We start from the raw sequence: 27,116 nt of genomic DNA, 5'->3' as shown, positions 1-27,116 counted from the left end.
TATTGTTTCGTATTCGGCTGCCCGTTACCTTGAAAATTATACCTTTTATGCCTTTTTACATCAACCAGAAGCTGAGAAAACCCAAGAGTTGTTTTAGGGGTCAAGGTCACTTTCGCGAAATGCCCCTATGCCGTATCTCAGAAACCGCTCGTCGGATCTCAACGGAACTTTCAAATCTGGGTTCTACGGCCAAAATAACCCTATGTACAAGTTTTCACGATAATTGGAGAAAGTAGGGTGGACAAGGTGGGTCACTCTGTCGTGGAATGACCCTAAGGGCAAAAAACAAAGACGAGGGCACAATCTTCCCGAGAAGACGCTTTGCTTACATAAAAAGTTGCTCGTGCTAGGGTTCATGTCGAGCGTGAAATTCAAAGACTGAAAACATTCAACATTTTTCCTAAAAGCATACCCTGGGATTTATTACCATGTGCTGATAAAATGATCACTGTTACGAGTGCTGTAGTAAATTTGTCAACATCTATTTTGGCAGATAATAAATTTTATTTGACTGAATGTAGTTTTTAAAAAATATTTAATATAAACATATTGCAATTGAAGCAAAAGCTTATGAACAAACTCTTTGTCAATTTTCAATTCAATTATTTAACAGTCATGCTTTTCTTTGAATAAATAACTAGATGCCCTACGGAGAGGCCTTAAATTGCAATGTTTAGTTCCAAAGTTACGTGATGTTGGATCTTCGGAAAATGAAGTACTAAAGCCTCTATTTTGTAAACTTCCAGTTTGTCAAATACTCCAGTGAAATTACATGATAACTTCTTAGTTTTCCTCTCCTTGTTGAATACAATTCACTTTGTTTCGATAATGGTAATCTGATTTCAACTATATTTTTATAAAACAAAAAGACTCATAAAAATCATGTGGGCAATTGGTCAAGGCTTACTTCATAAATTCCTTTTTAAAAAATATTCCCCTTCAGTATTGAGTCGTACCACTTTCTTCCAAGCTGATGATTTTTACCAGAAAAAGTATTTATTAATATCATTAATTTATTGAACAATGATATTAATGAAGGAAACTCCACGTTTATATTTAACTGTCCTTCTCTGACCGATTTGTTTCCTTGAGATCGTAGTTGGGCTTCATCGCCACTAGGTGGCGCTAGTGAAACTTTTCGTTGCGAATAGTTTATGGTAGGAGAGCCCGTGTCGTGAAATTGGTAGTGTTCTAATTTTTTTAATTTTATGGAAATACCAATCGTGCTAGAATTAAAATATTTATATAATTAGCGAATAATTAGTCCATTGTGAAAAGGGATAAAAAAGCTTAACCCTAAAAATTTGGGTGGTTCCTTTTAACTTAACATTGAATTAAAATATACGAAAATATAATTTTGTAACGGACAAATAACACTCGTTGAAGCAGACTTTGGGTAATGAAGATTTTGCACCAGTAGTCTTTTATGTCATGGACCAGATACTCATTAGCAAATTGTTTAGAGGACAATACACGTTTAGAGGGAAGTCCTCGGTGGTTCGATTTATGCTAGATCCATCCACTTGGAGCTTTTTGGCGTGAACGAACTAAACAGTTTCCGATTTATGATAAAAACCACTACGTTAAAACTATAAATGAAAGGATCAAATCGGGGGGAAATGGGGAATTCATTTGCGTGAAACAATTCTTTCACTGACGTGGCAATAATAGCCTCTGATTATTATTCATTCTTACGGTCAATTGAATATGCGTTTTTCGGCGTGTGATGTTCATTTATTCGTGGGTGCAAAACTGCTCGGGCGACAGAGCGAGAGATAATATTTGTGGACGGCCACCGTAATTAAACGGAGTGGCAGCAGCCCGAAACTATATCAACGTCTACGCTCATACCGCAGGCAAGGTTCACTATTTAGTATTTTATACGTCCCAATGCAACGCGATTCGCGGAAAGGTCAGTAGCTTGTTGACGTTGAAGCCCTGTTAATTTCATTATCGGCTCTTGCTGGGATTAAGTGTAAGCGGAGTACCATTAATCAACTTTATTGAGGGTTTCATATTAGTTGACGCTAAATTAATTTCACCGCTATCTCTTCGCTCCACGAAAACCCTTAGACGCGCGGATGGCCTTTAATTTGCATATATTATTTCGGCTAGTTCATACTATTAACCCTGCTTTTATCAGTTATTAATCCGAGCAGCTAGAATTGAAAAAGTATTTTTTAATAAAAATCCGCTAGGCTAATACCCGAGGCACCTAAGTTGGGCTAAGTGTCTTGCAAATGCCGGTTTTTAATGCGTAGAAGCCTGCTGGTAAGCCTTTTTTGCTGATACCTCGTGTTACGGTTAAAGTTTGCGAATATTGGACACGAATGCTGTCGATTAAAATCTAATTGCTTTATTTCTTGATTGCCTACTTAAAACTGCGAGGGGTCGGACATTTACCAAAATCCCGTATACACTTTGTCTAAAATTGCAAAATCATTTAACTCTCTCTATGGTAAATTAACATTGAAATCCCAAAATCACTTCAAAAAGTAATGATAAAATCTCCAAAATCTCTACGAAATCCCGTACAAAATAATGGCAAGTGTCCGACCCCTCGTAAAACTGTTAATTCTTGTGTTTGATAAATATTTAATGGTTATTATTAATTTCATAAAGACGGAGAGACAGAAGCACACTGTAAGTCGCAACAATTTAGTATTGGAATTTCAAATGCTGATATTCTAATGCAAATGTTTAAATTAAAATTTTCCGAATTTTTCAGTATCTATTTGACAGTGGATATAACTTTTTTTTTAAATTTAATTACCGGGTCTAGAAATTGACCAAACCAAACATAAAATATTTCCTTATTTTAATTAAATCATTTTTTAACATTTGGATTCTATGAAATGAATATCCGTAGGTTTTTAAATTTGCACGAACCAATTCATTCCGTTAATCCGTAAAACAAGCTTGATGTATAATTACCACCTCACTTAACTATTAAGGCGCCACCTATGGCTGATTTTCGAAAGCAATAGCTTCTTATGTCCTGTAGACTCGGGATAAAAAGAAATAACGTATTAAGCTTTTCGTATCGCATAATTAAAGTGATGTATTAACCTTGAAAAGTAAAACTTCAACCTAAACACGAATTTAAGTATTTTAAATGCTTGTTAAGAGTTTTAGACGTAAAATAAGTAACGGATTAGAGTTTACGATAGACATATTTGAGCCTTTTAGATAAGATGGGCACTGGAAAAGTATTTTCCAAAGAGGACATCACTGGTCAGCCTCCATTGGCTATTTTTGATCAATGACGATGGACGTTGCGGCGCCGTCCATATAACAGAAATTCCGTAACCGGAGAATATGTAATTGAATTTCCCTTTAACGTTAGCGGGTGCCTTTGCATGACATTTCTCGTTTCGTTCTTACTCGTTACCAGAGGCATGCGACCCGGCTCTGATAACGATAAACGCAATTAGACGTGAGAACGGATAACAACATTTACTACAGATTAAGGCTCTTATTGTCTGTTCACGCTAAGAAACATTTTGTCAATACGAGTCTTAAACCAAGTTCCTCCGTGTGAATGCGGAAAGATGTTTCACAACGTGCTGTAAATTAAAACGCTTTTGGGTGGTCAACTTAAAAGAAAACGTACGTCTTACATCCCCGAAGTTTTATTTTAAATATCATTTCGATGAACAAATCACCTTTATTTATTTAAATTACATATTAGGTGGTAGTAGATGTGAAAAATTTAAAATCACGAAGTTAGCAGTTCGTAGCTATTCGTAAAGTTTAAACTTTTCGTGGAGTGTTAATTAAAAACAATGTAGTTAAGCAAATTTGACCTGAAACCTGTGGTCAACAACAAAGTTGAACAATAAAATTGACTCGTTTAAATTATCCAAAAAATTTGGTTAAAGTATCTCTTTGTTTGCCGGAATTTTGGCAAACGTCTCCTTACCTTTCGCCCTTAATTTTTTTTTCAAAGAAAATAGTGCCATGTGAAACCTAAAATTGTTTAGGTTACCCATAGCCAGTGGTTTTATCAGCTGCGGACTATAAAAACGTTCCATTTACTGTATCCATTGTTAGAGTAGTCTCAAGAATAATAATAAAAATTAAACGGTTGCATCTTTGAGTTTTAGGAGCCAATAAGAATTGTAGTTAAAAATCTTCATAATGTTTGATTCAGGGGTGTTTAAGTGTCTAATTTTTAAGATCCCCAATTTGATGGTCGAGATCGCTCGGCATAGAAAATGATAGAAATAATATTGTTTATTGTAAGTTTTTAATACATTTTCAAGATAAAAATTACTGAAAATCGCTCATTTGGGTACCCCTCCAGGGTTAAATTTAATTAAATTGCTTTAGAATTTATAAAAATAAATTAAATCTTTATTTATTTAAAAGCGATAATGAAATATACAAAACCACAATTTTAATAAAAATTAAAATATTTAACTCTAAAAATATTTATGTATTTTGAATTGAAGTTTAATCATTAAGTTTTTTCTCAATCCATCAATTTTCGCCTTCGCAATCATATATATTTCATTTAGAGGTCGAGGATAGTTAACTTTTATTCAATAGATAAAGCTCTCAAAATTATTCGTAAAATGTTTTGATCAAGTAATTTATATTTCTGTATTATCCGATTAATTTTTTGATAAATTTGTAAAATTAATCGGAAAAACGACGTTTTTTTCGATGAAAAGTTCAAATTTTACGAATAATACATGGTTTTTAACCATTTTCCGAAATATTAACCGGTAATTTTCTTTGTTTATATTTTTTTTCCAAAAAAAATCAATTTAATCATGGATAATGATTAACCGTTACCGACCTCTAATTTCATTATCAGACTGCTTAACTCTGCGCTGGAATGTTTCGAAACGGTGTATAAATCACGTAAGGATACGCTGAACCGTTACTAATTGTTAGATCTCACTGACATAATTATTTAAAATATAATTGAATTTTTATAGATGTAAAACCAAAATACTTGTATTAAATTCCTCTCATGGTCTTTAATGTTCATGGTGTTAGTGAAATTGATGAGGTGTCAGTGTATTAGTTACGTTTATTTAGGTAGTGGTATATTGAGCTTTTTCGGCTTACACAGAGCCCCGTAGTGATCAACGGAAGAAGTTTATAAATTTGTTTAAAAAGCTGAAATTCGATTTTGTTCCGTTACGAAATTTTTGCATTGTCCTGTATGATTGTAAACGATACTGTACACTCAAGTACTTTACGTCCGCTCTACAAGTTTCTCAGAGACGATTGAACCTCTCAAATATGACGTCATTATACGATGAAAGGTGAAAGGTGAAAGGTGACGTTTAAAGATTGACGAGTGTTTAGCCGCGTAATATAAATCATAAACGACAAACTTGAACAACTAAACAAGCACGCCTATCAACTGCTTATCTTCCGGCAAACCCACTACCGAAGGAAATCAAATTAAGCGGCTGCTTTATCTCTACACTTTATCGCCAAATGCCAGTTCTACTCCGGAAACGTCACGTCGTTAATTTATAGAACTTCATTTTACCTCTTCATAGTTTCAGCTTTTAAAATTAGTCCAGCCAGAAATATGTGTTTCAAATGAGAGCCGTACCTTCAAAAACATTTTATGTAGAAATTATTTTTATTATAGAAACATGGCCCATAATTCTATCAAGTTCTGTATACGATGTAAATTTGTATTTCCACAGATATATTTATACAACTCAATAATAACCTTTAGACTATTTATACATTTATCACGTGGCGTGGTGGGCTAGCCACCACGCTCCTACGCATTGTAACCTTGCCACTTGATTTAAAATCATAAAAGGTCACTACATAACTTGGGCGTAATTTGGTGTCTTGGGTATAACGAACAATAATATTAGTTTATAGAATTTAAAAAAATAATTGTACATTTTTTTTGGATATTATCGTGGTGCTCTAGTCTTAAAACGGAATGTTATTGTTAGCAAAACTTTTTTTTAATAAAAGAACAGTCTTTGGTTTTTTTTCTAATCGGTTTTTCAATGAGAATATAAACTCGATAATATACTTAATGTTTGTCATTTAAAACGTTCTTTTGATGGTTTTCTTGAAGAAAAGGTGAAAAACTCTTCAGATCGTTTTAAAGATGTATTTGCTTTTTCTGTTTAAACATCTGTTTGAAACGGTTATTGAAAAACTGAAATATCAATTTTTATTAACTAACGTTAAAAGCTAAATTATGATGGTCAGAACTGTAACGCTTTTACACTATTACAGTAATACTATGCCCAAATGTGCATATTTTTTGTGTGAGACTATGTAGAATCGATTTCTTATATAAACGCGAATCGTGTACCTTCCCAGTTTCGATCGTTAAACCGTGGTAGAATACCATATCATTTTTTTTCTCCCGAACCACATTTTTCAAGTGTAATAATTTTAGAAATTAACATAAAATACTTCGCACTGTTTTTTCCCCTGAAGCAATTGTCTTGAATTTTCAAATGTAAAATGCGCTATTCAATTTAATTTTTTTTTGCTGATCATCGTTTGTTGGGTAAGAAATGTGAATTAATAAATATTATTATTGAATTGCAGTGTCATAAATCGGGAGTATTCTTGGTAACAACATGTCAGCTTCCTCAAGTTGCGGCACGGGGTTTCTCAACCGCCTCCCCGGCAACGCCAATGAGAGACGGTGAGTTACATAAGGTGCAATAAGAGACTATGAGTTACGTAAGGTGCAACGAAAGACGTTGAGATGCATAAGTCCTAATGAGAGACGGCGAGTTGCTTAAGTTCTAATGAGAGACGGCGAGTAGCTTAAGTGCCAATGAGAGACGGCGAGTAGCTTAAGTGCCAATGAGAGACGGCGAGTAGCTTAAGTGCCAATGAGAGACGGCGAGTAGCTTAAGTGCCAATGAGAGACGGCGAGTAGCTTAAGTGCCAATGAGAGACGGCGAGTAGCTTAAGTGCCAATGAGAGACGGCGAGTAGCTTAAGTGCCAATGAGAGACGGCGAGTAGCTTAAGTGCCAATGAGAGACGGCGAGTAGCTTAAGTACGAATGAGAGACGGCGAGTAGCTTAAGTGCGAATGAGAAACGGCGAGTAGCTTAAGTGCCAATGAGAGACGGCGAGTAGCTTAAGTGCCAATGAGAGACGGCGAGTAGCTTAAGTGCCAATGAGAGACGGCGAGTAGCTTAAGTGCCAATGAGAGACGGCGAGTAGCTTAAGTGCCAATGAGAGACGGCGAGTAGCTTAAGTGCCAATGAGAGACGGCGAGTAGCTTAAGTACGAATGAGAGACGGCGAGTAGCTTAAGTGCGAATGAGAAACGGCGAGTAGCTTAAGTGCCAATGAGAGACGGCGAGTAGCTTAAGTGCCAATGAGAGATGGCGAGTAGCTTAAGTGCCAATGAGAGATGGCGAGTAGCTTAAGTGCCAATGAGAGATGGCGAGTAGCTTAAGTGCGAATGAGAGACGGCGAGTAGCTTAAGTACGAATGAGAGACGGCGAGTAGCTTAAGTGCGAATGAGAGACGGCGAGTAGCTTAAGTGCTAATTTTCTTTTAATTTGTTACTTTTGTAGAAGTGACGGTGGTCTACCAGAGAGGTTTGCCTGTGATAACATTACCGCTGCCTTCTCGTCGAGAGAAGTGCCGCTTCACGCTGAGACCAGTCAGCAGCACCGTAGGAAATTTTATAACTGATATACAGAGGGAGGACAGGGGAATCGACAGGATTATCGTAGAAACTACAGGTATTTCGAACGTCAAATTCATTTGAACAATCCATACAATTTCTATAATTTGTACCAAGTGTCCGAGTTAGTGTAAGTATGACTTTCAGAATGGTCGATGAAGTCTTAGATTGTGTTAACAAGAACGACCGGATGTGGCTTGACCTTTCAAACCCGCCTTACTGGTCAGAAAATACCGAATTTATTCTGACCCCCTTGCCAGGAAAATGTCTACGCGTTAAATATTTGACTCTGTATTATTAGAGTAATTGCTGCTAGTGATACGTTTCCTCCGAAGCTTAAGGCTTAAGTAAAACACGACAACTGAGAATTGGGACACCAGAAGACAGCCCGTGTTTCCAAAATAAACTTCAAGCATTCTAATCTACCTACTCCTCTAATTTAAAATAATTAAAAAGTGAATTTAAAAAAAAACGGTTATTAAAAAGTATTTTTTTACGTATAGCCGCCGCCGTCGTTTTGGACATAACATTTTAACCCTGATGGTTGAATACAAATAATGCGTTATGCCCACGATATCCCAATTCGGCGATCGGAGGCCAACAAGTTATTCATTTGCCGATTTTAGTTATTTCGGAAATTTCTACATACACATCAAAAATTAATATAAATTTTAAATGATGTTTATTGCCAATTTACGGGACCTTACAATCTGTAAAGGCACGTGTTGTGTGATATTAAAATAAGTACCAATTATATATTAATATCCAAATTTTGTATCTCGAACCTTGAATTCCTCAACTAAGAGAATTGCAACTATTATGAAATTTGCCGCATTAAGGAGTTTCCGGATATTTGTAGCGTCTGTGGCATCTTGTTTGCTAATATTGGTTAGAATAAGAATGAATTCAAGCCAACAGAGCTCCATTAAGTTGGCCCCCCCTCTCTACAATTTTAAAAACTTTCATTTGCGATCGAATGCGACCTCGATGCGACGTTATGCGAAACTAAAAAAAAAAGATGCGACATAATTTTTAAGTTGGAATAATTAAAACAAAAGGGGGGGCTAACTTAATGACAGCCCCCCCACTTTCAACTATCAACCCGGAAACACAACCAATAGAATGCGAACTCAATGCGACGTTATGCGACACCCTTACTTTCGAATGCGACATCTTAGTTAACGAGATAATCGCTTTCGTAAGTGGGGGGGCTAACTTAACGGGAGCCCCCTATAACAGTTGAGGCCTCCAAACAACTTTATTCGATTGCGACCTCAATGCGACGTTATGCGACACCCTTACTTTCGAATGCGACATCTTAGTTAACGAGATAATCGCTTTCGTAAGTGGGGGGGCTAACTTAACGCGAGCCCCCCCTATAACAGTTGAGGCCTCCAAACACCTTTATTCGATTGCGACCTCAATGCGACGTTATACGACACCCTTACTTTCGAATGCGACAGCTTATTTAACGAGATAATCGCTATCGTAAGTGGGGGGGGCTAACTTAACGCGAGCCCCCCCTATAACAGTTGACGCCTCCAAACACCTTTATTCGATTGCGACCTCAATGCGACGTTATACGACACCCTTACTTTCGAATGCGACATCTTAGTTAACGAGATAATCACTATCGTAAGTGGGGGGGGGCTAACTTAACGCAAATGAATGGGCCGCCATGTTAAATGAATGCAAATGAATGCGACCTCATTTTACATGAATGCAAATGAATGCGACGCCATTTTAAATGAATGCAAATGAATGCCACGCCATTTTAAATGAATGCAAATAAATGCGACGCCATTTTAAATGAATGCAAATAAATGCGACGCCATTTTAAATGAATGCAAATGAATGCGACGTCAATGCGAAGCAATGCGACAGCTCGGTTCACGAGATAATTAAATAATCAAATTTGGGAGCTAGGTTAATACTAGTCCCCCATGTTGGAATTAAGACCAATAATCACCGCTATTCGAATGCGACGTCAATGCGAAGCAATGCGACGGTCTTACTTACGAATGCGACAGCCGTGTTAACGAACCAGATCGAGAACCATCTAAGGCGGGCTACGTCAAACATTGCCCCCCCATCCCCCCCACTTTCAAATATAAATACGGAACCACTCCCAATCGAATGCGAAGCAATGCGACAGCTTCGTTCACGAGATAATTTAACTAAACTAACTTGAAATCAATTATTAATTTACAAAATCGTATAATAAAAATATGTATAATAGGAATACAAGTATGTTTAATTGAATCAATTGATTCAATTAAACATACTTGTATTAGATTTCAGAAACATTTTCAATTTGCTTTTTAGCAACTTAAAATTTTTTCACATTTTAATTCCTATGGTAATACATTAAACCATTTAGGTCCCAAGTATATGAAACTTCTACGTTGAACTGAAAATTGAGCGATAGGTATACGAGTATTTTGATTACGCGTAAAGCGAGTAAAGTAATAAACATTCAACGGATCTAATTATCTGGTTGAGTTCCCAAAGTAAATTGAGATGACAGACATAATATATAAATGTTTAAAACTAAAAACATTAAATTAATTGTATAGTTTTTTGGTGGAATACTACCATGGCTTCTTAAGACATATTCTTATTATACGATTTTGTAAATTAATAATTGATTTCAAGTTAGTTTAGTTAAATTATCTCGTGAACGAAGCTGTCGCATTGCTTCCCTTTCGATTGGAGTGTTTCCGGGGTCGATTAAGTTGATTTCCCAGAAAATTTCTCTATCAATTTTATGCACCCACAATGCGACAAAATGCTAAATTAACGTCAGTCCCCATAATTTCGTTATTCAACCAGGACAGAATATCATAGCCACTACATATCAATGCGAAGAAATGCGACAGATATAACTTTGATTTCGAAAAAATAGTTTATGAGAAAATTAATAGAGAAAGTGGGCGGGCTAACTTAACCCCCCATATTAATTCATAATTTTAATTAACCTTAATATAAAGAGACGTCAATGCGAATTAATGCGACACTATTTTTAACGAATGCGACAAATTAGGTTATGAGATAATAGACAAATGAAAAAAGGGGGCTAATTTAATGGCAGCCTCCCGAAATATAAAAAAATAAGTTATATAAAAAAATGAAGTGGTCAACGCGGACCAATGCGACAACCATTTATCCAAATGCGACATCAATAAAAATAGTTCTTCCTAACCAGATTGGAATATGACCAATAATAGATAAAAAAGGGGGCTAGTTTAACGGCAGCCCCCGAAATATAATAAAAAAGTTTAAAAAAAAATTGCGAGTGTAACGCTAATTAACGCGACAATCGTTTTTTCAAATGCGACATCCATAGAAAGAGTATTTCCTAACCAGAATTTTTTTATCAGATTTAGGAAAAAAAAACAATCTAAGGAGACGGCAATCAAATTAATGCAACACTGTTTTACACGAATTCAACAAATTAGGTAAAGTCAGTAATTTATTGGTAGCCTCAGAATATTAAAAATTGAAAAAAAATTTAATTATGTTTTTAACGTGGACTAATGCGACAACACCTTTATTAATTGTGACAATATTTCATACCTGTGAAACTGACTACTAAATGCACTCCATTTATGTTTTAAAAGCGATAGTTTTATTCAAGAAAACTGATAGTAGCGACTGCGTATGATTACGAATCATCTCTTTTTGATAGCGACATCTGGGTGACTGCTTGAGACATAATTTTAATGAATGGGACATCATTTTAAGTGAATGCGACATCAATATAAATGAATGCGACATCAATATAAATGAATGCGACATCAATATAAATGAATGCGACATCAATATAAATGAATGCGACATCAATATTAATGAATGCGACATCAATATATATGAATGCGACCTCATTTTAAATGAATGTGACCCTATTTTAAATGAATGCGACCTCATTTTAAATGAATGCGAATGAGTTTTTCATTTAAGCCTGGTTCATTTTTTAAATAGCGATTTAATTAAAGGCATTGTAAAGTTACAACATTATTGTGGCTAACGGAATAAATTTGTTTGTCACAAAAAACGGGCAACCAGAGGTGGTGATAGTATTTTAAAATGTTTCAAGTATTTTTATATACAAATTTGGCCCAACTTCCAGGGGGGTTGGGGTTTCACCATATCAACTTTCTGGGCCTTCTAACAGTTAATAACTGGGCCCCAATTTAAATTTAAAGTAATATCCACTATTTTATTTTAGATTGTTCTTTATAATCTCGTAATATTGCAGGGGAATCGTCAAGCGAAAACCACGCTAAAAACATAAAGCGGTCGTTTTTTAATTATTTTTTATAGTTAGCGATTATCTCGTTAACTAAGATGTCGCATTCGAAAGTAAGGGTGTCGCATAACGTCGCATTGAGGTCGCAATCGAATAAAGGTGTTTGGAGGCCTCAACTGTTATAGTGGGGCTCACGTTAAGTTAGCCCCCCCACTTACGATAGCGATTATCTCGTTAACTAAGATGTCGCATTCGAAAGTAAGGGTGTCGCATAACGTCGCAATCGAATAATGGTGTTTGGAGGCCTCAACTGTTATAGGGGGGCTCCCGTTAAGTTAGCCCCCCCACGTACGAAAGCGATTATCTCGTTAACTAAGATGTCGCATTCGAAAGTAAGGGTGTCGCATAACGTCGCATTGAGTTCGCATTCTATTGGTTGTGTTTCCGGGTTGATAGTTGAAAGTGGGGGGGCTGTCATTAAGTTAGCCCCCCCTTTTGTTTTAATTATTCCAACTTAACAATTATGTCGCATCTTTTTTTTTTAGTTTCGCATAACGTCGCATCGAGGTCGCATTCGATCGCAAATGAAAGTTTTTAAAATTGTAGAGAGGGGGGGCCAACTTAATGGAGCCGAGTAACAGAGGATATGTAAGCATCACCACGCCCCTCCGATTTCAACTTTAATAGGAATTTTAAGAAACCAATTTATATTTAAAAAATAATTTTGTGCAATATTTTTATTTCATATTATTATATTAGCCTTCATTCAAAGACATCTTTGAATCATAAATTGAGCTTTACAATTTTGCATTCGTTTTACTCAATAAATAATTAATTGTAAAGAAACTGAAAGTTTATAGAAGTTCGAATTTTAAATTATTTTCTAGAATTTCAATGACTTCCGCGTGGAACGGAGTAAGCGTGTATAATATATTTGCAGATTATCAGAGGCGAATTCCTAGGGTCATCGATTTTGGCGAGCGAAAAGCTCAAAACATTGTCTTTGAGATCAATAATACAAATATTACATGCTACGCAATGTTTCCCTTATATGCGTAGTTAAATCTCTTAAGGTGGGCTAAAATTAGGCTAGGGTAGTGTCACTTAAATCAAACGGGTTTTAAAAGAAACTATTAATTTAAATCGTAATTAATATTGACTTTCTTTATAGTGATTATATATGTACGAAAATAGTTACGGTTGTATGGAACGCCAAACCGGAAAACACTATTTATTATAGTAGAGAATTAATCTATAATATGGTAGAAAAATTTATCTATAATATAGTAGAAAATTAATCTATAATATGGTACAAAAATTGATCTATAATATAGTAGAAAATTAATCTATAATATGGTAGGAAATTCAACCATAATAAAATAGAAAAAAATGCTTCTATAATATGGTAGAAAAATAACCTATTAAACGGTAGAAAAATAATCTATAATACGGTAGAAAAATGATTTATAATATGGTAGAAAAATAATCTAAAATATAGTAGAAGCGTTCTGTTTAGATTATTTTTCTACCATATTATAAATCATTTTTCTACCGTTTTATTAATGATTTTTCTACCGTATTATTAATGATTTTTCTACCGTATTATTAATGATTTTTCTACCATAATATAGATGATAGAAGCACTCTTCCTACTATTTTATAGAAGCTTTTTTTCTACTCTATTATGGTTGAATTTCCTAACATATTATAAATGCATTTTTCTACCATATTATAGATTAATTTTCTACTATAACAAAGAGTTTTTTCCCGGTTTCACGTGCCATACTATAACAAAGTTTTTTCCCGGTTTCACGTGGCATACTATATTATAGTGCTCCCTCCTACATTATAGCTGACGTTTCTACTATACTATAGTGCTCTTTACTATAATTTTGTGTTTTAATTCAGTTTTTTCCGGTTTGGCGTTCCATACGGTTGCAATGAAAACGCGGGAAAAAGTTAATTTAGGTTAAAATAATTATAGTTTATATTACCAATTTATGCAGATTATCCATAACGTTTTTGAGCAAAAAGATATATAAAACCATGAAAAGTTGTCTGCTGTATAGCGACCGCCATGCAATAATATGTGAAGAATTTCACTAAAAATTGGCTAGGGCCGCTCACATATAGGGCACCCTGGTTGTATATTAGTTTACTGATATCGGCAGTTCTTTCTGAGTAGAGCCAGAGATCCTACACAGTACTGATGAGCCCCAAAATGGCGAAACCTATCTACTGTTGGAATCTCTGGCTGAAATTTGGACTTTTGATAGAATTATTTTAACGTTAAGTTTCAACGGATGCCAGAGCATTAAAGTTTTCTGACTGTATAGCGATCGCCATAAAATAATATGTGAAGAATTTCAGTATAAATTACCATGGTTGTATATTAAAAAGCAATTAAAACCTACTTTAGTTCAAGTAAATAGATTTTTTAAATACATAGTTTGCAGCTAAGGAAGGGGCCTATGGTCTACTTGGAAACCAGGAGTGGAGTGAAAATTTCAAACCATTTCGCGCATAGCTACCAAATAGGTAGCCATTTTTTGGTCATGTCATCAAAGCGACAAAACGTACGAAAATTAGATTTATACTTTCAAATATTTAAATTAATATCGTTAAGGGCCTTAAAAAAACCCAGATAGGATTTTAAACCCGTGTTATTTAAATATAATAGCAATTAACGACAGGAATATCTAAGAAAAGAAGTTAGCAAAGTTTATCAAATTAGGCCTTTGTGGTGATCTCTTTTACAATTACCTTCGGTATTGAATAAAATGACAATTTTCGGTCTCCCTTTTTAATGGAACTACTCGAACAATTTTAACTAGGCAGTTAACCATTTTTAACGTGAAAATTAATTCTTAACCATTTAAAAATAATTAAAATCGACAAACAGATGATTGAAACTGTTAATCCTGGCGTTTTACTGAGAAATCTACACCAGCAAAATGGCGACATCGTACCGTTCATTCTTGAGTAAATTACATATTTATTCTTGGTGCATATATCTATACTTGGAACTGCGTCCTTGATGACGTAGGGATGCAAACTATGTATAACATAAATGCAAATACCAGCATTAGATCTTTTTATATATAAAATAAATTTAACCCGATTGTTTGTTTATCATTTTGCAGACGGAGTTAGAATCGCTTCATCGACAAACATCGAGAGTCTCATGCAAGAAGATTTCCATCTTGTTATTAACAATTTAACTTACTTCGTTAGCCCACCCGAAACAGGTAACGCATGATTCATTTACCTAATTCCTTCTCATTAAAAACGTCATTGAAGCTAAGCTTCCTTACAGCTTACTAAAATGCAGGACCCCCAGAGGTCCTATAAATCTTATAAAATCTTATATTTTCAAAAATGTCCTATAACATCCTATATTTTTATCAAAATCCCCAAAAATTCCTATAAAATGCTATAATTTTGATTTTTGGCCCGTTTCAAATCCGGCCACTCACTTAAATTGCTAGATTTAGCTATATGATAATTTCTTATACAAAGTCATTCTTGTCTATACTTTTATTATTGTTAACATGGTTAGCTAAAAGTATAATTTTGTGCTAAAATGGTTAAATAGTTTCTATTTTTTAAGTGAAAATCAAAGATTTATTTCACTAAATAGAGATTTTGTTTTGAAATGAATAAAGTTAGAAAATTAAATAGCATATATAGTCCTATAAAATCCTATAATTTTTAAAAATAGTGCTACAAAATCCTATAATTTTGAAAAATAGTCCTTTAAAATCCTATATTTTTAGTAATATTATCCTATTTTTCCTATAATAAAACTGAAGATTTGAGTGGGGGCCCTGAAAATGCTTAATTTTTCTCAGCGTCGTAGCCATATATAGTTCAAGCAATAAGGTCCCAATCAGCCCCGTTGTTTAACAAAAGGCTTTTACCCCCTTAAAATAAAATCAGTCAGGAACATCATTTGTCCCCTAAAACTGACTTCTATAGACGCGACTGAAGCAGACGTCGGTGACGTTTTTCCTCCCCTCCCCCTCAATCGTGCCAGATAATGATTCGACCATGACGTCTCAACAAAACTATTCTCCAGAAGTCCGAGTACATTCTTGGTGAAATTTAACCGATTGTAATTATATTTCAAACGTTACTAGATCTAACCAGCATTATCAATGTTTAAAATTCCTTCTGTTTTTTGAGAAAATAGCTTTTTACGTTTAAAACAAGTTTGTCTATGGGAAGCTTCGATTGCTTGAATCAAATTGTCTATGGAGTACAAATATCACGTACTCTGATCAAGTATTTAATTTCGAATATCAATCGCATCTCGTAACAAGTTGGCAAGCCAAAATATACCTCTCCTCGGAAGAGTTTTTAATTTTCAGTGAAGCGTAACTGTATCCGTGGTTCTGCGGTAGAACGCTCACCTGTCGTGCAAGAGGGCTCGGGATCGAATCCCGGCCGATTAAAAAGATATACTACACCAAATGACAAAAAGAGGGCGCTTTTGGAAAAACCTTTTCCCTGATTCTAAGAAACTGGGTACGCAGTGATTACCCTTTGCCCCGAAAATGCGAACGCGTTCGCAGGCCTGACAGACAGACAGACACGGGGATTGTATAACCCCTCCTAGGGTACAAAGTCCCCTCGGAGAGGTAAAAATATAGTTCCAAGAAGTTCGTTCGCTTCAGAGTCAGGTCGCTAGAAACCACCTAGTTTTCATAGCAAAGCTAGATGGTCAGAATTGTTTCTAATGTCCTTATTGGAAATGCCATACATTCTTGAGATATTTCAAAAGAAAAAGGAGTTAATGCGAAATTATTGATTTTTTTTTCAGGCAAATTTATGAGCCTTGCAAAAAAAAATAAAATGATAGATTTTATTAATGATCTAAAAATTTTCAAATGGAGAATTTCCATATTTGGAGGGCTTAGAAAGTTTGGCGTGTTTTATCCCCGATATTTTCTTTTGTGATGTGAATTTGAACGTGTTAATTTGCAGTAGGATTTGTTGCAAACATTTAAGCAATTTAAATATTTAATTATTTTGAACATTTTTCATACAAGACGTCTTATGTCGATTGTTTCAAATCCTCCGCGTTCTTATTTCCCTCGGGCTGGTTATAATTTGGTTCAACCTAATGATTGTAGATCTAAAATAATTCCCTTCTCAGTGCTAAATTATCCGTTGTAAGTGTGGTAACGTCTAATTCTCAGGAAGAATTACCTCCGAAGAACTTCAGAAGCTGTCGGACGTGAAAGCCCATGTTGCCAAATTGTACGAAGTCCTACAAGTCGGCGAGTACCAGCTCGACCAAGAAAGGCTGCTCTACACGGAACTCGAAGAGTTGAAGAAGAAGTTGGAACCAATGGAAAAGGTGCTTTCTCATCCCTTGATATGGTTTCCAAAAGTAGACGAAGACGTAATTGGTTTGCCATATTTTTGTCGGTCCATAGAAAAAGGATTCTTTGATGGAGGCGGCCAATAAACGCACGACGTACTTGATTTGGGTGGGTCTGACGCTGATGGGAGCGCAGTTCGGAGTTCTGGCTCGATTAACATGGTGGGAATACTCCTGGGATATTATGGAGCCAGTCACGTACTTCATTACTTATGGGACCACGATGGCCATGTATGCCTACTACGTTCTAACCCGTCAGGTAAGAACGCCATTAGACTCGCTACAATATTTTTTATTATATAAATTTTTCTGGAATATTTGGTCCCAGAAATTATCAACTTAACCACCCTTTTATCGCACCCTCTTATTGGTTTTACCGTTTGGAAGCAAGTTTACGTAGAAACTAAAATATCTAAATAAATAAATCACATTAATTGTCCAGAACTAATTAGAAACTATCTAGTTAATTAAAATAATAAATTATCTTCAAAATATTTACTTCATTTGAACGATGGTAACACTGCCCGGTATAGCCAAATAAAACTGTTTCCCTTTAGTTTGGTAATTATTTATTTACACATTTTTAATCTTTAATATCTGCAAGACGCGCCGAGGGAAACTTGCAATACTTAAAGGAATGGTTTCTAGCAAACATTTTAAAAATGACAAATATAGTGGCGTAGATTAGAGCAGAATTTAATTGTTGTAAAAAGGCCTTTCTCGGCCAAAACTAATTAAGGGTCAGATACAAATAAATTATAAAATATGTATTTAGTTCATGGAGAGAACTAATAGTGACGTACATAAAGAGTATGAAACTACACTCTCTAGCGGCGAAGTTAGCTTTACTTGACCAACGCAATGCATCAATGACTTCCAAAATAATTTAAGAAATTAATTCTTGGCACTAGTTTCTGCTAAGTCCTTTTTCTTGGTTTTCAACTTCCAAGCGACTTATTCCTGAAGGCTCTGGCTGCCTTCCAAAAGTCGGCGTTTGATAAAAGCCTAAGATCCGAGCGTAATCAGGACACTCAATTTCTTAAAATGAAATCATTCGACTACAAGTCTCGACATTCCGGTACTTACCAAGTCTCAATTTGTTGTACTTTGGTAAAGTATTTAAAGGATCAGAATCTCTAAACAAGATATTTAGATTAATATTAAAAAGTACACATTATTTAAATGAACACGCGGTTAATAAAAATAGTGAAGCTACCACAAGAAATATAAAGTAAAGTCGTACTTCGATAAGGTATGAGTAATTCAATGACAAATGGTCACAGCATGTCATTCCTACCTCACCGATTTGGTTCAAATTTTGTATAGGGGGTTTTTAATACCGTAACAAATGAATTCTCGGTTATCTTTTTAATCGGATCAGCGGTTTCGGAGATACGGCAGGTCGAAATCTTTCAAAATGACCTTGACCCTTAACGTTCAGTGAGATATAAAATGACGAGTTTTCAACCGATTTTCAAATTTACTACGCCATTTTGAAGCTATTAAAACGTTCGTTTTACATCATTAAACAAAAAAAATGGACAAATTTTAATGGTCAATATTAAAGATCAAACATTTTGAACTTTGACCTTTGGCTTTAACAGAACTTTTAATTTCAAAATAATGGTCATTTTCGAATTCCCTGCCCGTGATTTATCTAAAAATGTTAAAATCCCAAAATTATGTTTCTAGATCTCGAGATATTTAATTATGAATTTCACACCAGAAAAAATAATCGAGAATTCATTTTCTACGGTATTGAAAACCCTTTATATAAAATTTGAACCAAATCGGTTGATGTAGGGTTGACATGCTGTGACCATTTGTCATGGAATTACTCTGATACTTGCAATCCTGCATGTCGTACAAGATTAAATTATCAAGTCTTATATTTATACCTTAATAATTTAGTCTTGGACGCCATGAAGACATTTTTATTTCATTAAAAATCGGTCTTTTCATGCATTCCACTTTTATGAACTAATTCCTTAGCTGACTGAATAAGCCGAGCTAAAACATTTGGCCTCTAAATCTGCGTACCGTGATAACTGTTGTACAATGTAGTTCTACGCAGAAGTATTTAAAAAAAAATTAGATTGTATGTGACTATACGTTGGAAATATGGTCCCAATAGACGCTTAAATAAAACCTGTTCAGCGATTGGCCTAGAAGTAGTTATTAAATCGCTTGCTGCTTAATATTTCAATTAGTGTTGTAAGTTGGAAAATTTTCCGGAAAATTACCGAGCCCTTTTTTCCGGAAAATTTTCCGTATTTTTCCGAAAAATATTAAAAACGTTTTCATTCCATGATTTGTCTAATATATTGTTTGCAAATTTAAATAAAGCGGCATTTTCACCTCAATTTTTCTAATCTAAAAGTAAAACTAAACCTACAGACTAGTTTAAACTGGTTGAAATGTAACACTATTAATGTTTTGTAGTATGTTTACTGATATTAGTCATTTTAAATCGATAAAAAGTTTAAAACATTAAAAACCCTTGAAAAGTAATTTATGTTTAAATTTTTTATTTTTCCGATTTGCGGAAAATTTTCCGCAATTCGGAAAATTTTCTGGAAATTTTTCCGCATTTTATTTTTCCGGAAAATTAACAACCCTAATTTCAATATTGAAGGGCTCGTGCAATTTCGCGCGCGTGCTTTCGGAATCGAGAAAAAAGCGTGCACGCTATTTTATTTGTAACGTTAGCACGTGACTACTTTATTCAGTGTCCCACGCATGCGCGTTTGGGAGGAAAGAAAATGAGAGCGGCATTTATTGAAGCGCCTATAGGAAAATTTTCTGTAAAGTTTTGGAGTTAACGCGTATTAATACATATTGTAGCAATAATTTTCCGATTAAACTACATCCCAGTTACTAAAATTTGAAATTTGTTTTTGTCTCCTTGCAGGAATATTACCTTCCGGCAGTACGAGATCGTCAAATGCTTTTTGCCTTTCACAAACGTGCCCAAAAAGGTGGTTTGGACGTTCACGAGTACAATCAACTGAAGGAAGCCGTGGCGCGGGTGGAGTCCGAACTGAGGAGGCTCAGGGACCCCCTTCAGCTGCATTTGCCAATCAAAGAGTTAACCAATGACTCGACAATTTCGAAACAGATTACGTAGCCAATTACATAGCGCCATATTCAATCGAATTAATTGTTATATAGCTTTGAATTCTTTTATCTCCATAACGTTATAGCTATACATAGGCCTTCTTTAATCGTTTCTCTTACAATATCAGTATCCTAACAATTTTTGTTTTTTGTTCTCGGATTGTTTACTTAATGTTAACACCAGTTTATATTTTAATTTTTGTTTATCGAAAGTATCATTTCTAAAAAACCTTTAATTTTTTATTTACCTACCAACTCAAAAGATTTCTTACTAATTTGGTGTAATTTAAAATAACAAAGGGTAATTAGGAATTGACAAAATAACCGATTCGTTCGGTTTTGTGCATGCGCTCATCTTCATAATTGTACAGATAACATTTTATATAAACAAATTCAAGTTTGGGCATTTCATATATGCTACTACAAGGTATGGTAGATACTAGTTGGTATACAATTTATTATAACACGATTATGTACTTTACTACTTTGAAAGCTTCTCAGGGTTAGGTACAGGTTATCCTCCGAAATTCAATTTTACAAATTTCGCGTTTAATTATGTTTATTAATTGAACCTCCGTTTTAGTACATTTTCTAAGGTTATTTTGCACAAACTGCATAAATAGTTATGGTAATTTGTAATTTTATGGAAATTTATCTGTTCATTAATTATTAATTCGTAGATACTGAAACATTTACTACAATTATAAATTGAGCAAATTTTCAATTGGTATATTGGAACAGTAATGTTTGTACATAGTTCTATTTAATCAGTATAATTGCAGACGTAAGCTAAGAAACAACTGATGAAAGCTCAGTTTTTGACCTATTCTTCTATTAGCATCGGGAAGTGATCTTATTTAAATTATGAAATGAAGTTACAACGTAATTATTTATTATGATTTAAAAAATTCTTAAACCCAAAATTGTATTTATTTACACTGGAATTAAGGTATCGCTCTTTTCTATTTGTGAAAAATTGGAGATGCTTTGTGATTCGAATTCCTTTTCCTTGTACTTAAATTGAATATTTCCTTAATTGAGTTTTAATCCTTCTCAGTGATGTTCTACAAATATCAAAAGCTAAGCTAGATGTTTTTTCGGTCTATGTAAACTTTGATTTTAAAGGGGAAGTGCCAAAATTTAACGAGTAAAATTAGGGTGTAGACGATGAAGAACTTAATTTTCTGTCCAAAATCGACGTTTTTAAGATTACCGTACCACTTCTGAAATTTTGACAACCAACAACTTATGTCCCGCGATTACACTGTAACCATTGCTACTCCGTCGCCGCTTGAAGTAGTAGTAAATTAGTTTTTGCTTCTTCCGCCCAGTCGCTCTGAGGAGAGGTTTACATTTAAAATAAAATGACTTTGGTTTTATGGCGATTCAGATTTACACCGAAAGAGAGGTTTGAAACATATTTGGAAATTAAATGAAAATGTTTTTTTAACTTTTTAATCGCCAGTTCGTCGATATTTCGAAAAGTTTGACACTTCCCTTTTTTAGAAATTGAACTAATCCCTTCGTGAATGAAATCGTACGAAATAATGAAAAAGGCTGCTGAGCGAAAAAGCGCATAAATCCAATAGACATATTAGTAGGTTAAAGACGTGTTCGTTTTTATGCAGTAACGTACAATCAGTACTTAATGAAATATTTTATTTCCTAGTGATATTGTAGTGGTTGTCATCATTTATGAAAGCTTCAGAAGGCAAGGTAGTTGCCTCAAGTTGAAAGGTGCCGAAATGTTTGAATTTTAAGTAAATTTCTACTTATAGTTCTAGACTTGCCTCGTCTTCACTAGTGTCTGTAACTGTAGACAATCAAGTCAAAGAGAAAACGTAGGAATTGTCATTTTGAATCTTTCGCGTGACTCCTAAACAACCTATAGTCATGAGCATATTTTCACGCTTTTTTATTGTTGGCCAGTTTTGTCGAATCCAAATGCAATTTTTAAGTATTAATTATAAAAAGCAAACTTTATGATCGATCTATGCCAGCAAAATCCCTTATATTTTTATCTATCAATGTAAACCTGAACATGCAAAAAAAAACATCATGTAAACATTCTGTACTTATTTGTTCGCAATTGAGGATTGTTTTGGAGGTAAAGTCGCCAGTAGTTATTTATTTTATAGATTGATACAGGCGTAGTGCCAGTAGAAGGCGATATTTTCTAATATACGTCTTACCGGATGGCGCCAGTAAAAATATTAAATTATCTTAAAACCATTGAAAACAATTTTATGTTACGCTTCTGTTTAACAAATTAGTAAGTATTGATGACCATTCCGCCAAAAATGTTTAAACTGGCGCCATCTAGTGTAACTAAAAGTATTAAAATCAAACCGCTAAGGACCATTCACTAAATGTTTCCTTTCTTCTAAGCAAATTGTGAGTTGGTTTCTTACAACAGGGAAAACTAATTTAAAATGTTGAAAAACGTATGTTAAGCCAAAGACTGTGTTCTTATCGCTACTCTATAAAGTTATATTTTGAAGCTTGAGGTAGTTGAGTCTATAATCTTTGGTTTATAAAACGTGATTCCAAATCTTTCATATGTTAAAGAACGTAACATTGTGGGCTCTATCTTAAATCAAGTGATCCATTAAAAAATTTTGTTTATTGTTAAATTCAAAGAAAACTTAAATATTAAATGAGAAAATATAGCTTATCAATTACATAGTGCAATATTGATCGAAGATAAATTGAAGTAATGGACCGATTTACGTAATTAAAATTTTCAATTAATTTAAAACCTTTAATTAATATAAAACTATCGGTTAACTAATATATAAAATTCTGTAGACTGAACAAAACCTCAAATGTAGGTGGATAACCCCGATAGGTTTTCAACGTGTTATTTGCTTCTCGTATTTCCTATAGCGTTTCTCTACTTTACTTAAATTTTTTACATATTATTAAGTAAATAATTGTTATTATTATTAAATAATTATTTATTATTATTATTATTTAATTATTATTTATTATTATTATTAAGTAATTATTTATTATTATTAAGTAATTATTTATTATTATTAAGTAATTATTTATTATTATTAAGTAATTATTTATTATTATTATTAAATAATTATGTATTATTATTATTAAATAATTATTTATTATTATTATTATTATTATTAAATAAGTCAAGAATATAATTTGTACCAGCTTGTTTAACACGTACTGAGGAATAGATTGAAATGAAAATTCAAATAAAATGATTATAATATCTTTGCATTATATATTTAAAAATTTTAACCATATCGCTTATATTAAATATTTAAGCTTCAGCCTCCCACATATTAACTTCCTTCGCATTTTTGAAAGCGCACAATTTGGTTTCGAGTATTAACCAAATGGAAATATTATAGTTTCGTTACTTGTTCCTTTTATAGTATTTCAAAATGGTGTGTGTTGGGAAATTGTTTTTAACAGTGATGTTTTTTTTTATTAAGGTGGAAAACTACAGTGGCCATTGTCTACTTTCGGGCTATTTCAAGCTGAACTCTTCTAATTTTGTATTTTAACTTAAAAATTAATATTTAAGTAAAGAACAGCCTCTTGCTCAGTGACTAAAATAATTTTGACAATTTTTAATTTAAAAGTAATTAAGTTATTATGTTTTAACTCGGACCCCCGGAGCTAAACAAGTTGGGCAAGTGCCCAAATTACCCTTTAGTTAGGACCTTATATCTCGTTAACTATTAATATTATAATTATCAAAATTATTTTAAGCACTAGAGGAAGGTTCAGCTTATTAATAAAAATATAATTTAATTATGTAATTGTTAAAACGGAAACGTTCAGCTTGAACGAAAAAGAGGCTCTTACGGTATTCTTCCCCCTTAACCGATTTTTTTTTGGTTTTGAATTTTACAAATGCATAAAAATTGAGAGACGTAGAACCGAGTTAAATCACGTACCGATCCAATATGCAAATTAAATTAAATCCCGAAAAGTAATAATTTTGCTTTAGTTATTAATTACTCACTTTTAATGGCCAGTTAATGCCTTTCCAGTCTAGACTTCTTCTCTGCGGCTTGTGCTTTCAAGTAATATTGAAAGTTCCCAAAGTCGGAAATTAAAAAGGAACCTGTGTATTGGTAAATTATTTGAAAGTGCTGTGAAACTAAGCTAACTAAACTTAACGAGATCTGATTAATAAAGAAGTTAAGAAAGTGACTGAGTTTTAAAAAAAATTGGTTACGATTTGAGTGGCCAAAGACCTGTGACTAAGAGGTTTGTTCATTGAAAGCTAATCTTATTTTAATTTGCTTCATCGACTTCGGTAACTCATCTGACTCAGTTTTCGTTGTGTTTGAGTCACGGATTTATAAGTTATTAACATACCAGGACATAAACTATCTAAATAATTTCCCAACAACCACAATAGATAAGAGATCTCACTGTGTTTAAATTATCTAAATATTTACCATTACAGTTGAAGCCTTTTCCTAACACACATCCGCATCTAGATCGCGTAGACTTAAAATTCAATACCGAGGTCAGATGACGTCACCCGTGTTATATCTCCGTTGAAAAACAATTTGATCCGTTACGGCTATCGCTGCTAAAACTACACGAGTGATGTCATAGCTGTTAAGACTAAATTGAAGGAGAAAATAGGTCTTCCTCAAAACACAAATGCCCTCTAAACTGAAGTCAATTTATTGTTTAGTTTGTGACCGTTTCGTTCCCTACTGAAATGTGCCTTGTCACGGGAGCAAGTGTACTACATGTAGTGATTATATGCTTGTGGTTGCGGCTTAACTGTTTCTATTGTAAAAGGTATATACATATAAAACTCAATGAGCTTTTTCAATTCTAGAATATAGAATAGCATTGACTCTTTTGTAATTTATATTCATTGTGTAATTCGAGGAAAACACTTTCACGAACGTTTGAGGCCAAATGTATCAAATATTTGACATAATTGCGTGCAGCATTGGTACCGTGAAGAATTTATATATTTCGTCACTAGGAATTCGAGCTAATGGCAACTGGATTGCGATTCTAGCTAATTTATATATCAAGTGTCAACTCAATTATCCTTACATTATCGATTATTTTGTGTTATTTATAATACATTTTATTCTTTCCGGTTGAACCATTTTATTAAAAAATGAATTATCACGGGTTAAAATAATTTATTTTATGTTTGTCTTTAAAATTAACGTAAATATATCAAGAAACCTTGGACTTGAAACTAACTATTAAATATATAAATTCCTGGTACCTTTATTATCGAGATTTTGAGGCATATCTGAGTTAGACGAAAAAGAATGAAATTTACAAAATAAAATAAAATTTTCACTCATACTACTTTAAAAAAATATCATCTCACTCTTATGATAATATATGCTCCTTGTACCCTGTCTATAAAATTTCATATTAAAGTATATATCATATCTTCCATTTATATACCAAATATTAGGCCAAACGTCTTTTCAAATAGTTTATATTAAATCTAATTAGCATTACTTGGATCTTTTATATTCGTACGAATCTGAATTGCTGTCTGCCTGTTCGTCATTAAGTTTCGCGTACCCTAACTTGCATCTTCCCAGTTAAATTTTAAGAGATGTCATTTTATGTCTGTATCATTGAATATGAATATTGAAGGACCTCCTAATTCCGTCTCCAATCTCCGGTTTAATCTTTCGAAAGGCGCGTAATACTTCGTGCATTTATGAGGTTCTATGAAATAATGGAATTGAGTAAATGTTTCCCACAATGTATTTCAATGATCTTCTATAATTGTTGTCACGAAAATGAAATCCATCATAAATTTACGCACATTTGAGTAAAATTTAAATTTGCCACGCACCGTTACCCTACGACCAGCGCTGCTGGAAAAGGTGATTCAATCCCAAGTCGGTTTTGTTTGCCGTTATTATAACGAATGTGTATGACACAATCGTTTCTTGGACGCATCCAAACAGTGTTCGGTTACTAAAGACGAAAGACAGCAGTTTACGTTCGGGGTTTTTTTTTCACTCTCTTTCTTTAAAAAAATGTGTATTTGTAATTAAGTGTTCTACGTTATTTTTGAACAGCGCGTTTGGAAATAAATGCTATTATACAAATTTCAAAATATCCGTTGATGTTTGAAAAATATTTAATTTGTAAAAAAATGAAATCTTAAAGCGAAATATCATGGCTTGTTTTTTAATGAATGTGTTAACGATACGAGAAGATCGGTTTGTTAATTAGTCAGTTGTAGCTTCTTGAATGATAATAATGCGAGCCGCGTGATTGAATCTTGTTTCAAGTGTACACATTATAATTCATTCTTGTTGAATTTCGATCGAACTGAGTCTGAAAAGTGTTTTAAAAGCCAAAAGCTAAAATTTAAAAATAAACTGTAATCTTACAGATTAACCTTATTCGTACAAGGGTTAATACGTTACTTATTTACTAATAAAATAATAAAGAGTTTTAATAATACGTGTATTTGTTTTCGTAATTGGTGCTTAAAGGTGGGTGAAACTTTTTAATATATCAAAGTTTGCAATTCTAAATATCACCATCTCGAATATCGAGATAACGGTTCGCAAGGTCAAGTTCATTGTAATTATTGTAGATATTTATTATTCTAAGGTTTTCGTATTTTTTGTATGCAAAAATTAAAATTTTAAATTTCCACGAAAGTTAAAGGATATTATTAAAAGTTCTCTCAATATTAGGTGGTTTCGTGTCGCCTGTTCT

The 27,116-nt window shown here is 33.7% G+C and overlaps 1 protein-coding gene across 1 annotated transcript in view; it reads left to right on the top strand.

Moving 5' to 3' along the window:
- Window positions 1-23,268, top strand: part of MCU (mitochondrial calcium uniporter) — a 108,646-nt gene extending 85,378 nt beyond the window's left edge. The window contains exons 2-7 of the mRNA XM_090158167.1: window positions 6,553-6,652; window positions 7,541-7,711; window positions 15,046-15,150; window positions 17,104-17,264; window positions 17,344-17,547; window positions 20,200-23,268. Coding sequence (XP_090014293.1) covers window positions 6,553-6,652; window positions 7,541-7,711; window positions 15,046-15,150; window positions 17,104-17,264; window positions 17,344-17,547; window positions 20,200-20,415 — 957 coding nt within the window. The 3' untranslated portion in view covers window positions 20,416-23,268. The remainder of the gene's footprint in view (window positions 1-6,552; window positions 6,653-7,540; window positions 7,712-15,045; window positions 15,151-17,103; window positions 17,265-17,343; window positions 17,548-20,199) is intronic.
- The last annotated feature ends 3,848 nt before the right edge of the window (window positions 23,269-27,116 follow it).

The sequence above is a fragment of the Leiobunum rupestre genome, chromosome 9, assembly GCF_980474605.1.
Source record: "Leiobunum rupestre chromosome 9, qqLeiRupe1.1.hap1, whole genome shotgun sequence".
Lineage (NCBI taxonomy): Eukaryota > Metazoa > Arthropoda > Arachnida > Opiliones > Sclerosomatidae > Leiobunum > Leiobunum rupestre.
Note: the sequence above shows the minus strand (reverse complement) of the source record. Positions and strands in the feature narration are given on the sequence as shown.